At 43.6% G+C, this 15353-nt stretch overlaps 1 protein-coding gene across 5 annotated transcripts in view; it reads left to right on the forward strand.

Moving 5' to 3' along the window:
• The first annotated feature begins 297 nt into the window (after positions 1-297).
• The window catches only part of RAVER2 (ribonucleoprotein, PTB binding 2), a 55080-nt gene continuing 40024 nt past the window's right edge, over positions 298-15353 (forward strand). For all 5 annotated transcript variants that reach the window (XM_067535566.1, XM_067535568.1, XM_067535569.1 and 2 more), the window contains exon 1: positions 298-521. In XM_067535566.1, the coding sequence (XP_067391667.1) occupies positions 315-521 (207 nt within the window). In that variant the 5' untranslated portion in view covers positions 298-314. The remainder of the gene's footprint in view (positions 522-15353) is intronic.

Below are 15353 nucleotides of genomic sequence, written 5' to 3' on the forward strand. Positions count from 1 at the left end.
GGGGGGCGGGGTTGAGGGATGCACGGGGGAGCCCCGGATTGGCGGAGGGGACTCAGGCGCGAGGGGTGCCTGGAGGGCGGGCTGAAGGAGGGGGCGGGAGGCGCACGTGCCCCGGGCTGGGGGGGTTGGGGTGCGCAGGGCGGTTCCTGGTGCTGGTCCCCGCTTCGAGTGGCGCGCGGTAGAGTCTCCCGGCCGCCGAGGACTCGGCCTAGCCCTGCCTCCGCTGGCCCCGGCTCGCCCGCCCCCCGCCCGGCTCCCTCCCCCCGCGGGCTCGCCGGCCGGACGGGGTGTCTGCCTCTGCCTCTGCCTGCAAGATGGCGGCAGCAGCAGCAGCGGAGCCGGGCGCGGAGCTGTGCGGGGCTCCGCGGGAGTCGGGGCTCGGGGCGCAGCCGGGGCGCGGTGGGGCGGCGGCGCCCCTCAGCCCGCCCGAGATCGCCCGGCGGCTGGAGAGCGCCCGGCGCCAGCTGAGCAACAGGCGCAAGGTGCTGCTGAGAAACCTGCCCGAGGAGAGCAGCAGCCAGGTACGGGGAGAGCAGCCGGCCGGGGCCGGGGGCACGGAGCCGCCGCGGGGCCCCTCGGACTCCCCGCACCCCGGGCAGCCGCTAGTGCTCGGGCAACGGGGCTTGCTGCGTCCGCGCACAACAGGGGCCGCTCCGAGCCCTCCCCTCCGCTCACAGCCCCCGCGGGGTCCCGCCCCGCCCCCACCGCACGCGGGTCCTGCTCCGAGCCCCCCCCTCCGCTCACAGCCCCCGCGGGATTCCCCTGCGAGCCCCACCCCCCACACACAGCGCCCCACGGAGTCCTGATCTGAGCCCCCTTTCCCCTGTACACAGCCCCCCGCGGGGTTCCGCTCCGACCCCCCCCTCCACCCTCTCGGCGCGCGGGGTCCTGCTCCCAGCCCCCCCCCCCCCCGCGCACATAGCCCCCGCGGGGTCCCACTCTGAGCACCCCCCGGGCACAGAGCTCCTGGTGGGGTCCGGCTCTGATCACCCCCCGCACACAGCGCCTCCTGGAGTCCTGATCCGAGCCCCCTTTCCCCGTACACAGCCCCGCGTGGGGTCCTGCTCCAAGCCCCCCCTGCACACACAGCCCCACGCAGGGTCCCGCTTCGAGCCCCCCACCCCGCGCACACCCCGAGCGCCCCCCGCACACGCACAGCCCCACCGGGTCTTGCTCTGAGTACCCTCTGCACACAGCGCCCCATGGGGTCCCGATCTGACCCCGCTTTTCCCTGCACACAGCACCCCATGGGGTCTCAACCAGAGCCCCTTCATTGCTGCACACAGCACCCTGACCTGAGCTCCCTCTCCCACACATAGCATCCTATAGGGTCTCCATTGGAGCCCCCGACACATGGTGCCCGCGGAGTCTCAATCAGAGCCTCCACCACCCCGTGCATAGCACCCCACAGGATCCTGCCAATCCCTCCCTCCCCTCTTCCACCATACAGTACCCCAGGGATAAGAACATAAAAATAGCCATGTTGGGTCAGACCAATGGTCCATCTAGCCCAGTATTCGATTTTCCGATGTTGGCTGATGCTATACGTGTCAGAGGGAATGAACAGAACAGGGCAATTTATGCCGTGATCCATCCCATCATCCTTTCCTAGCTTCTGGCAGTAAGAGATTTAGGGACAGCCAGAGTATGGGGCTGCATCCCTGACCATCTTGGTTAATAGCCATAGATGGTCCTATTCTCCGAGAGCTCATCTAAATCTTTTTTGAACCCTGTTGTACTTTTGGCCTTCACAACATCCCCAGCAACAAGCTCCACAGGGGGAACACTGGGCACTGTGTGAAGTAATAATTTATTATGTTTGTATTAAACCTGATGCCTGTTAATTTCATTCCTGGTTCATGTGTTATGTGAAGGGGTAAATAACGCTTCCCTATTCACTTTCTCCATTCATGATTTTATAGACTTCTATCATACCACCCCTTAGTAGTCTCTTTTCTAAGATGTACAGTCTTTTTAATCTTTCTTTGTGTGGAAGCTATTCCATATTTCTACACATTTGTTTTGCCCTTCTCTGTACTTTTTCCCGTTCTAATATATCTTTTTTGAGATGAGGCGACCCTAACTGCAAGCAGTTTTAAAAGTGTAGGCATACTATGGATTTATACAGTGGCATGATGCTATTCTGTTAGCTTTTTTGACTGCTGCCGCAGTACCCCATGGAGCCGGGCTGGGGGGGCTATTGGGAGGGGACTCAGAGGGGGGGACAGGGTGCAGGGGACACAATTATATCGGTTAAACGGTTAACCAATATAATTTTAATAGTTTAAATGGTTACCTTTTGTAATCGATAATTTCATTCTAGTTCCTGGGTGAGGGTCTGACCCTATTAACTTACAGACTGGGATCTGCTATTAATGTGCTCAGGAATTGTCACGACATTTGTTTGATAATAACAGAAAGGCTTTAATTACTATACTTATAAACATATAAAATGAACCCGCAAACCAAAAGTCTAGTATATTTTAGCTGCAAAAGCAATTATCCTCACCAATGCAGGCAAGAGGCAGCGATGGTTTCTTAGCAGCTTCCCCGGAGAGAGCCTGGATTCATGGTCTTAGAAGACAGCTGGGCAAAAATGGCAGGTTTTGTCAGTTTCTTGTCCGGAGTGACTCTTGAAGCTTGCTTGCTTTGCTTATTTTCATTGCTTCTCTTTTATATTCTTAAATTCAATGTTTTACAAGCATTTTGGTAATTTACATGAGTAAACACAGGAATTTCTGCAAACAATACAAAAAGAAGAAACCCATGTGTTTTACTTAGTTAAAAGGCGCTGTCCACCTAGATTTGTTGTTTAGTTTTAGTGTTCCACCCTTCAAACAAAGTGGCATTGGGGTTGTTGTGATTAAATTGAGCAATACCTGTGGTGGCATCGAGCCATGGGCTTTGATCATAAGTTATTTTGAGAGATCCATGGAGGTGTAGCATGCCCTGCATTTAACACATTTTTGTTTACTGCATAGATGAGTTACTCCCAGAGGATAAGTTCATCATGGAACATGGTCCAGACAAGAGAGGCAATTAATAAACAGTTATCTTAATGAAATACCAGACATACCTTGAGAATGGAAAGACAGCATGGGTGTGTTGCAATAAAAAACAACCACCCCTTTTCAAAAGGAACTCCAGCTACCATTTCACATACTCTGCAATATGCAACTTATTAATATTTGGTAGCTTAATTTTATAAGTAGGCCCAGCCTAGCTGAAATTTCATGGTCTACAGCCCCAGCCCCAGCCCCAGGAGTGGTCGCTGCAAGAGAAGTAGTAGTCCGGTCCTTACCCAGCCCCACCAGCACTAGCAGCTGGAGCCCAGCACATGGTAGAAGCTCTCCCCCACAGATTTCACAGGGGAGAGCAGATTTCATGGTCCATGACACCTTTTTTCACAGCCGTGCGTTTGGAAGGGTCCTGGTCATCTGATTTAAATGATAGGATCCATACCATAATTAGTAGTTCTGCAATTTCCTGTCTGAATTCCTTCAGAAATCTTGGGTGAATACCATTGGGTCCCAGTGACTATTACTGTTTAATTTATCAATTTGTTCCAAAACATCTTCTATTAACACCTCAATCTGGGGGCAGTTCCTCAGAACTGTCATCTAAAAAGAATGGCTCAGGTGTGGAGGAACTTTCCTTCACATTCTCTGCAGTGAAAACAGATCCAAAGATTTCATTTGGCTTCTCAGCAACAGCCTTGTCTTCCTAGAGTGCTCTTTTAGCAACTTGATCGTCTAGCGGCCCTACTGATTGTTTGGCAGGCTTCTTTTTTGTGAAGTACTTAAAAATATTTTGCTGTTAGTTTTTGTGTCTCTTCCTAGTTGCTCTTCAAATTCTTTTTTGGCCTACCTAATTATACTTTTACACTTGACTTGCAAGGGTTTGTTTCTTTCAATGTTCCTCAGTAGGATTTTACTTCCAGTTTTTAAAGGATGTTTTTTGTCTCTAACTGCCTCTTTTACTCTGTTGTTTAGCATTTTTTGGTCCTCTTCCTGTTTTTGTTTTGTTTAGAGTATACAAATATTTTGAGTCTCTATTACAGTGTTTTAAAAACATTTCCATGCATCTTCCAAGCTTTTCACTCTTGTAACTGTTCCTTTTAATTTCCATTTAACTAGCCTCCTCATTTTTGAGTAGTTCCTCTTTTTGAAGTTAAATCTACTGTGGTGGGTTTCTTTGGTTCCCCCCACCTCCCCACGAGGACGTTAAATGTAATAACACTGTGGTCCTTATTACCGAGCAGTTCAGCTGTATTCACCTATTGACTAGATCCTGCGCCCCACGTAGCACTAAATCAAGAATTGCCTCTCCCCTTATGGGTTCCAGGACTAGCTGCTCCAAGAAGCAGTCATTAATGATGTCTAGAAATTTTATCTCTGCATCCCATCCTGAGGTGACATGTACCCACTCAATATGGAGATAGTTGAAATCCCCCATTTTTATTCTTGAGGTTTTTGTTTTTTTTATAGCCCTCCAACCTCCCTGACCATTTCACAATCAGTCACCATCCTGGTCAGGTGGTTGGTAATATATTCCTACTGCTATACTCTTATTATTCAAGCATGGAATTTCTGTCCATAGAGATACTAAGGTACAGTTTGAGTCATTTAAGATTTTTATTATATTTGACTCTATCTACGTTTTCTTTCACATACAGTGGCACTTCCTCAGTAGCGCAACCTACTCTGTCATTCCTGTATATTTTGTATCCTGGTATTACCATGTCCCATTTGATTATCATCGTTCCACCAAGTTTCTGTGATGCCTATTATATCAATATCCTCATCTAGTACCAGGGATTCAAGTTCACCCATCTTAGTATTTATGCTTCTTGCATTTGTAAAAAAGTACTTATAACTTTTGACAATACACAGTTGTCGACTTCATGTGATGTAGTTGAATGGGTCTCTCTCATTTGACTGTTTCTCTTCAGTTGCTACCTGTACTTTATCAACTCCTATCTTTTTCTCTTTACTAGCATATAAACTGTCCCCTTCAATAAATCATCCCCTAAGGGATGTGTCTATCTGAACTGTGTGCTCCTCAGCACCTGACGGCTTTCCCCTAGCCCTTTGTTTAAAAACTCCTCTACAACCTTTTCAATGTTACATGCCAGCAATCTGGTTTTGTTTTGGTTTAGGTGGAGCCCATCCTTCCTCTATCGGCTCCTGCATTGCCAAAAGCTTCCCCAGTTTGTAATAAACTTAAATCCCTCTTGTGAACACCATTGTCTCATCCACACAGTGACATTCTGCAGTTCTGCCTGTCTAACTGGCCCTGCACGTGGACTAGAAGCATTTCAGAGAATGCTACCATGGAGGTACTGGTTTTAATTTCTTACCTAGTAGCCTAAATTTGCCCTCCAAGACCTCTCTTCTACCTTTCCCTATGTCATTGGCACCTACATATACCATGACCACCAGCTCCTCCCTAACTCTGCATGTCTTGAGAGATCCACAGTCTTCGCACCTGGCAGGCAATTCACCATGTGGGTCAGCACAAACCAACTACAGGTATCTATATTTCTAATAATCAAATCCCCCATTACTATTACCCATCTCTTCCTAATAATAGGGGTCCCGTCACCTGGAGAAATATCCTCAGTGCGAAAGGATACCATGACATCAGGAGGCAGCAGAGTGGGGCCTACCCAGTTTATTGCACTGAATGTAGCCCGTATGATTACCTGCCTTGTGGGCAAGTATCATCTGTATGCATTCAGTGGAAGCAACTCATGGCCCTCAGAGACCAAGTACAGGCTCTTGAGACCAAAGTAGCTGACCAGGAGGAGCCAAGGTAGTCAGAGAGGTACGTAAACGAGACACTGTGTCCTGTGGGATCCTACCCTGCCACTGCCCCCATGGGATCCTGCTCAGAATCCCCATCCCAACCCCTTCGCGCACAGCACTCCTGCAGGATCCTTCTGGGCTCCCCCCACACACAATGTGCTCCATGGGATCTTGCTCAGTAACGCTCTCATCCACCCCATTGCACACAGTGAGCATCCTTACCCTTGAGATCCTGCTTGGTGGCTTTTCTCCCTAACACCCTCCCACACAGGGCCCCACAGGATCATGCTCTGCATCCACCACTTGCCCATCCTTTTGTGCACATTACCCCTGTGCCCCCCTCACTCACCCTGTCTCATGCATCACCCCAAAGGATCTCACACGTCAACCCCCTCAAGCGCAGAGCCCCTTGGGATCCTGCTCGCTCCAGCACACTGTGCCCTTTTGCATTCAGCGTAGCAGCTCTACTTATGGGGCGAACTAACTTTGTGGTAGGGTTTGGCCCAGGCACATTAATGATGTGACATTGTTTACTCTGGGCATTCCTTTTCAGGAACCATTTTTAATTTTCCATACAGAGATATGAAGTGGCCCTGAATAGTTTACTCTCCAGGAAAGTTTTAGGATTGCTAGCCAGTTGCTGACCTCTGACCCCAAAACTCCATTTGTTCTCTCCTTGATCATTTATGTATGCAGTAAGGCAGCCCTAATCTTGTTCACCTGCAGGGTCAGAGCACTATGTGTCAAAGGAAAGACTCCTGTGGTTCATATTGCGTTAGGTGAACATATTTAGGAGAGGAGGAACTTCATGATTAACTACTTCTGTCACACTCAGCTGACAGCTGTCTCACTCTCTTCTTCCAACCTTTGGGTGAAGGTACCACAGTGGAAGGAGACCCCTTCCCATGCAAAAGGCATATATTTCCTTATGTTTCTTTTTCTGTCTAATGAGCAAGTCCAGATTTAGAACAGACCTCTACTCAGCATGCTCTCCCTGCAGTATCTTGTGATTTGAGCAGGTGACAGTCTGGTCAGAGAAAGAGTTTGTTGCGGAAAGGGATTTTTAAACTCCTTGCCGTAGTCTATATGCCATCCCTTCATTCTTATCCCTGCAAAGGGCAATGTAATGAAAGAGCAGAAAGTGGGGAAAAAAGAAAATGTTGCTTCACACAGAATGAGAGAAATTTGGTGGCTACTTTGAGATGCTTCTTACACTGTCATTCATTTAAAATGCTATGAATGTAATTAAAGTTTATTTTAAAAAAATCTTTAAAATCAGGTTTTTAAAATTTTGAGTTTGCGATAGCAAGAAATACTATTTGTCTCTTTGAGCCTCTCCTTTGCCCTCTTCATGGGGGCTTTATTTCTGCTTTTTGGGAGTCCAAGGATTTGCATGTTATATTGTAAGCTGTATACCATAATGTGGATGTTTAACAGTACTGTGGATCCAGTTTGGCTAGATGATATATAAGAAGTTTATAGCTATATCGGAGAGCCTTTTTCAGGCATGATTGCCATGTTTGTTTATGAAGACTGAGAAATGTAGTCCCTCACAAGTTAACAATTAAGCCGCGTAACCCAAAGGAAAAATACACAAGTCACTGGCAGTTCATGATGTTGTACACTTTTTCTTCCTGAGGCAAAACATGAATATTAACACAGTCAGAATGCCAGCAATTGAATTACACATGGTACTGTGAACACTCACCGTTGGAAACCAAGGTCTTTGAAAATACAGACTGCAAGACAAACATCACTTACAGCTTCAGATGAAGGCCTTTGGAGATTATACTAATGCACATAACTGAAAATGTATTTTAAAAGCAAAGCATCCAACTGTAAATATGAGGTACCATTGATCAGGACCAATACATGGTGGCTTCCGCTCATTTAGGATATTCAAACAACCCTCAATAATTAAGATTTTGCGGAATGAAAACTTCCTTTTAAAAATGCGTCTAGCCTTATGGTGGTGAAGAAAACCTTTCAAATGTGAGGAGAGCATAACTCATGAGTTGGCTTCCTGAGTCTGCAGAGGGCCTGAAATGAGCTCTGAGATGTAAATTACCCCAGTTTGTGTAAACAGTATGTCGACTCTCGAACCCAATGATGACAATGCAATAATAATATATTTAAATAATTTATCAAATAGCTGTGCACCTAATTTACATAGTTACCACAGTTGGTAGCAGTGCATAAATCAGACCACTGCACATACGAATAGACAAAAGGCAGAAATAGTAATTGTCCTAAATTCCCTGAATCTTCTTTCACACTGAAGGTAGAAGTAACTTTACTAACTACAAATACGTTTACTGTATAAGGTTCAATATTCTCTGTTTTTTGCAGAACCTTCCATTCTTATCAGTGAAGATCTGTTCTAGATGAAAGCCAGTATGTATCTGACTTATTACACTACAGACAGTTATGGCAGTGTAAATAGGGGAGAACTTTACTGGTTTGTTACCAGTTCTTTGCTTCAGCTAGCCACAAAATGCATTGTATTGCTAACATCCATTTCTGTGTTATCTCAAAAAATGAGTACTGTATGAATGGATGTGTCACTCAATAAAATATAGCCGGCAGGTGTAAGGAAGATTGTAGTTAAACTAGCCGAATCTGGTATTGCTTGATTAGGCAAACAGTGCCACAAGAAGATAATGACGTTGAAGGTTTTATTATCAACTATGACACAGTGGGAATTTTTTGTAACATTTTTATGATGCCTACATGTGCCTCATTTTCCCTCTGTATTTTGCATTGCCACCCAGTGGAGGCAAAACAAGTGGGTATGTCACTTTGCTGTTTGAGTGGAGTGGCTGGGTTGTTAAAGAACTGATTGAATCTGACCGAAATCAACAGAAGATCCAGAAAGACGATGAGAACCCTCGACAATTGAACAATCAACATCCAACAGCCTGAGATCCTGGCAGGCAGAAAGTGCACTGAGCTGGAGAACAAAGGGGGAGGAAAAATTGTCTGGTGGTGTGAATTAAGAGCTGCCCTTTGGAGGGACTCAGCAGCTCTCACCTGAGTTTAAGGCAAAGGTTCTCAAACTGGGGTGGGGGGGTGGCTCCCCCGGGGAGGCACGGAATGTATTCGGAGAGGGGAGGAAGGTGTGAGAAGCTTTAGGAGGAAAAAAAATTACTGGGCACATTTTACCCACAACAATGAATAACTAGCAAAGCTGATTCCTCCAGACACATCATAAACTATTACAGCCACAAAAAAGGGACGGCTCATTAAATGCAATTCATCACGGCTTGGCTGGTTCATTGCATGGCTTGGCCAGGATGAACTATGGGTTAACATTTGCTCTCTTTGCTAACCCACAGTATTACAGATATTGTATGCTAGGTGGCTAATAAATTGTTTTGAAAAGGCTGCCTGGAATCATTGCAAGTATTCACTAAGAGCATTGTCATCTGAAGGGGTACAATGCATGCCTCCTGCAGGAGTCTGGCTCAGCTCACGAAGAGAGACAGGGATTGCTGGTGCCCAAAGGAAGCCATGGACCTGTCCCTGTGTAGCTGTGTGAACCCTTGGGGTTTTGCACACTAAAGCAGTCACTCTGACTGATTTCAGGCTGGGGCATAGACCAGACCCTGTGCATCCATGACACCAACCAAGGGATAATAACTGGTAATATGGAAGTCTGCCCATTTTATTATGATTATCTTGTGTCGATAATAGCATAAAGACAAATGTCCACCCCTTCCGTCTGTACTCAAGGACCTTGTACTCTTCACATACTCCTTAACAGCAAGCCTGGTAGTAATGACCCAGGTGTCCAAGAAAGTTGGTGATGCTGGAGAATAATTGGAAGAGGTATTGAGCTGCCAGCTCAATCATATTAAAAGGTTAAAACAATATTAACATAACATTAACATATTAAAGAGAGAGTTGGAGATTTGTGGAGGGGGAACTTCTTGTCCTGATATGGCTTTGAAGCCAGCATTGAATGTTCATGATAGCTCATGTAAGTACAGCTATATAGTGGATTGGCATGTTCTTTCAAAAGTTACCATGAGATTTATTGACCTCCTGTGGTAAACTCTGAGCGTGGATGTCGTCTTTGCTGTTGTACTGTTGAAAAAGTCTGCTGGAGCCATCACTGCCCCTACCACTAAGTTGTAGGGCAAGGAAAAGGTATACACCGCTAAAAATGCTTCCAACCAATTATTCAGAATCTCATTATCGCTTTCTATTAGTTATTTGGTGCCATTATCTATTGTTCTTACAGCTAGAACTGGTCAAAAATGTTCATTCAATATTTTTTTAAATATGACTTTTTTGTCAAAACAAAAAATTTTCCTGGAAATGGCCAACTCTGACAAAATATTTTTACATTAGTCAAAACACAAGGCCAAAAGTTTCAATTTTGAGGGTTTTTTTTTTTATTAAAAACTGAAATTTTTAAAGGAAAATGTCAATGAAAACCTTTTTTGTTGAAATTTTTCACAGGAACAAAAAAGCATTTCAGCTCTAGTACTAGCATGAATAACCTTAATTTAGGACAGAAATTTATTAACACTAACATGGCTTTGCTGCATTGCCATTTGTTAGAACCTGATTCCAAACGCCACTAAGTTTAATCATCAGCATTAATAAAGTGAATAACTATCCCACTAATACATATATAGTAGCTTGTACATCTTCAGTCGTGTGCTGTCACAGCAGCCTAGTACCTCTCATGTCTGCATCAAGTTAAAGGGGCGGTCTCTCTTCCCTGAGCTCTTGTGGCAATTAACCACTGTACAGAAGTAGTAATCAGCAGTGATAAGCAGTATAAAAAGCTCCAGGGTGAACATACTGCTCAATATTGCAAGATGCTGATAAACCTAAATTTCCACTGACCCCACTGAACCAATATATCAGTATGATTTTCTTAACCCCATTTTGAGAAACTCATTCCATCCAAGTCCCTCAGATGGAGCTGTGAGGTGCAACTTGAAATTAGAAGCATGGTAAATAGTCAGTATTTTTATACCAATGTTTCTAGTGGTTTATTTGCTTGAGTCACAGTGAGGGCTTTGATAGAATATTTACTATAGGCAAACTGATGTAACCCCATCAACAGGGGAGAGTGGGAGTTGATGGCATATAGCACTTTGTAGCATCAGACCCTTATTGAGGTGGAATCAGGCGTGACCATACATACACTATTGGTTACAAAGATGAATATGTGTAAGGGAGGCATTTTCAAATGAATGTTTTCCCCTGTTGATGTGGCTATATATTGACTGTGTACTATGCTTCTAATCTCCAGCTGCATCCTGAAGTTCTGTCTGAAGTTCTTTTATGGAATGACTTTCTCAAATGGCGTTAAGAAACCTTACACACTTTCCAAGGTCAAATGCCTCTTGGCCATGAAGCTTTTGAAACTTTAATCACAGTTGTGTAGACTGTTGCAGATTGTAGTTAAATATAAATTACTTGTTTGGGTTTGTTTGTTTTTTTGCCACCTCCTGGCCACAGATGTGGAGATGTCCAGATAGTATGGTGATGAGTGTCATATATGAACCTCGATCATCTAGTAATATCGGTTTCTCTAAGAAAACACAGAACCTTTACCTCTCCAGGAAGAAGATTCTGAAATAAGCCCTCCCAGTGCAGTCTCTAGCACCTGATGAAAAAGACTAATGAGAGAATGCTGGCCTGCTTGGGGCAGGAAGTAAAAGTATGGAAGGAAAATCAAAATTGTGTATTAAAGAGTCTGCCTGCTCAGGGGCACATGGTTCAATCGGCAAACCTCTAATTGCACAATTAATCCTTACTTCTACAAGCAATGCCACTTGCTATTGATGTGAATAAGGGTTTTTAGATGAACGCTTTAACCGCTACCTTCATTGTCATCCTTGAAAGTTTCCGCTTTCACCACTCCTCAGTTCATGGCTTCAGATGCAACTCTCTCCAATCCTTTGCCCGCTTAAGTCCTGCATATCCCAGTTAAATTTTTGTTCTATTCTTATCACCACATTCCTTTATCCATGTCCTTCAGCACATAATTTTATCTCATTGTTCCTGACATGACAGACCCTGAAACACACTATTCTAAATTTTCCATTTCAACACAGTGTTCATGTTTACTAATAGACAAATGCATATTGTCAAATTTGGCGTGTGACTGGCGGCTGTCACCTATCTGAAACTTTGATCTGAAGAACGTGATATTGTCAAGATTGTAAAATTGGTTGGAAATTATTTGATACCAGTCCTGGTGTTACGTTCGTTTGTCAAGAAGAGTAAGACTCTTAATCAGATCAGTTGTTGCTCACAATGTACTTTGTTTTTCAAAATCATTTTGCTATTTTTAATGGATGGTCAAGGTTCCCCAGCTCCTCTCAGACTGTCCTTCCTACTCAAAAGCTATGGGAGAGAGGTATTCTGGTGAGAACAGACCTTGTCCTAGAGACCATGAGATGGCCACTCCAGATAACACTCTGATAATATTTTAGACTTGCAAGTAATAATATATCAATGACTTTTGCTAAATAAGGAGCTCAGTCTGTGGACGTTTTCTTCACCATTATCCACACTATTGGGAAAACATAGTCAGAGAGCACTCCGTGTCTCAGTCACTTTTCTAGTTCTCCATGGAGCTTAGCTGCTCACCTCAAGAACGTTGGGCCGCTTATGAGCAGCAGCCACACCCTTGTACAAAGCTTGATGTCTGAAGAAATGCTCCTTCAGTCTTTGTAAAGCACACTCCTCTGGTATTTAATTCTCGCAACATTGGAGTGGTGTCATCTCTTCTTATCAGAGTAGTCACTTTATTGCTTCATTACTATCCAAGGTAAAAAGACAGTAGGCAGGATGTCAAAGAATCACAAGAGGACAGTGATGTAATTACATTCTCTGGGCTGAGGCAGGAAAAATTACATTCTCTGGACTGAATATTCAATATTCTTGCCGAACTATCACACAATGCATCTTTCCTGGACAGAAAATGTATATCAGAGCATCACCAGTAGACTATCATGGCTAGATTGCCACTGTAATGTCAAGCCTCATCCCAAAGAGACTTACAGGCAACCTCAATCATTTAGTGGTTGTTCGTTTATTCTGTGTTGGTGGTTGGTGTTACAGGAGCTACCTCATTGCTAGCAGTCTCCTGCTATTATTCTGTCTTCTGGGTGTCCCTGTGCTGTCAGTTGTGAGGAATTAATATATTTGCACAGTTGGAGAATGCAGCACGTGAACTGCTATGCTAACCCATGTTGGGAATACCCATGATGCCCTCAAGTGTACATCATTAACTGAATGATATTGGAATGTGTATAAAACCTCCGAGACTGTTCTTGGACACAGGTAGGCTTATTGGAAAATGCCCATAATTCTCTGCCCCGAGCACTATGGAATAGCTGCGCAGAACTTCCATGATACAAATGGAGTTGCAAATTGTTATATAGACAACATTTTATTTTGCTAGGCTGCATTCTTGCTATATGGTAAATTAGGCTTCTGTTTGTTTTATTTTAGTGCTCATTCTTTGTGGATTATAAGATTTGTTTCTGATTTACTTGACTCATGGTTTTTAATTGGCTCATTGGTCAGTCCTCATCAATGCCTCATTAATTTCAATATAAGTAATTGTATATGAATTTGGTATAAATGAACAATTCAGACACTGGTGTCATGCCACTTAGGATCCTTTATAGTTATATCAGAATTGAGGGCTTGGGTTTTTTCTTTTTTGTTTGTTACTGAAATTTGCAATGGGATCTCATGAGTTTATTTATTAGGATTAGGAGTCTGGTTAGAGCTGTTCAGTTTTACTGCCCTCTGTATGCTTTTCTAAGCTAAAGTATCAAGTGACTCATAAATTATAAATTTGTACTTGTGCTGAAAAAGAAAGGTGTTTTGCAGTAAATGGATTATTTTTAAAAGCTGTTACATTGTTCTATAGCCATGCATATTTCTGCTTTTATTCTGTGTTAATTTCTGTAACTAGAGATCAATATCTTTAGTCTTATGACGGTGTTTTCTCCTATAACAAAAGACATATAGAGGATGGAAGCTGAAGGAGAACTTAAATCAATTTTTTATTTCAATTCAGTGATTTAAAAAAATATATTTTGACAACCCCCCTATAGTTTGTCAAGCCAAAAAAGAAATCAGCTCATTTAGGTATCTGTCAGAGACAGGTGCAGTCCATCCAGAATGGGGATTTACACTGTGTTTGCGGCTTGATGCCTGTGTCCACTTACCATTAGTGTCCATCCCTGATCCAAAGGCAGGCTACTACTTAGCGCTATGCCATCTTTATAATTTCTCTCAGGGTTATGTACAATTTCTCCTCATTGCTTTTTGATTTAAAGTCTTTAATGAACCCTGATAATTTGAAGAAATATCTTTCTTCCCTTCTCTCATGTTCCAAACATTGAAGTAGCAGGTGCCTTTGTATCTTGGTCTCTCCTCTGTCATATTGGTAGTATGTGAAAGGTTTACTGTGCTGGATAGCTAGTACCATTCTTGCCTGAGGAAGTCCATGCGTCTTTGTTTACTGCTTTCCTTTTGTGTATTGTTTTTGTGGGTTTTTTTGTGGTTTTTACTCTCTTGAGTGCTCTCCCCCATTTTTTCATCTTCCATTTAGTTTACATGCGCCCTTCTATGCCCATCTATACGACGATTAAAAACTGTAATTCCCTACAACTCTGCTTATAAATACACTAATCTGGCTTTGCAGCTAAGAAGGATGTGTTTGTTTTTCATTCCTTATGCAGGGCAATCCTTGGGAAGCTATTGTGTTGTCATATCTTAATCAATATGCTATCTCTGTTTTGATAGTTTGATGTGGCGTTATGCCAAAAATAATTGGGTATGAGAGTCCATAGGATGGTTGTTTCTTAGGCTGATTAATGGTGTTGCAAATATGACTTTCAATATCCAAAGAAGGAAGAGTCAGTGTGCATTAAACTTTTGCACTTCCAAAGAATAGGTTGTGGCCCAGAATTGCAGACTTGCCTTTCTTTCTAGCTGCATTGATTATGACTATTCCTGCGAGTGAGGAGGGAATGGTGTGGGTAAAACCTTTAGAGCCCTCCCCCAAATGGCCACTGTTCATACCAAAAGCAGGTGAAGGGAACCACCTAACCATTAATAGATCTCCCTGATCTTGCTGCCCTTACTTATGTGAGTAGTTTGATTGAAGGAAGGAGTGAAAAATTGCAGATTTCTCAAAGTGGAGAACATGTCTTTGTATGTGTTAGTACGGGGCGTAGCACAATGGAGCCCAGTCTTGTTTAGGGCTTTTGGGTTTTAAGCCCTTATTTAATATTTATTACTGTATCTGGCAACCGATGTGTGGTTAGAGGAATGGCGCATTCTTAACCTAGCCAGTCATTTGTTTACAGGAAATGATTAAAGTAGTATCATTCTTTTTGTTTTGTTATCTATACCTCTGTTAATACAATCTAATGCTGTATGTTACATTTTTTACACTGTAGTAGATGGTCTCTGATTTTTCCACAGCATATATTTTTCCTTTTCAGCAAATGTTTATATTGCCTGGCTTGGTTCCTTTTTCAGAACTGGTTTATTTTA

The sequence above is a fragment of the Emydura macquarii genome, unplaced genomic scaffold (assembly GCF_026122565.2).
Source record: "Emydura macquarii macquarii isolate MOO-44397 ecotype Brisbane River unplaced genomic scaffold, CSIRO-AGI_Emac_v2 contig_3506, whole genome shotgun sequence".
Taxonomy (NCBI): Eukaryota; Metazoa; Chordata; order Testudines; family Chelidae; genus Emydura; species Emydura macquarii.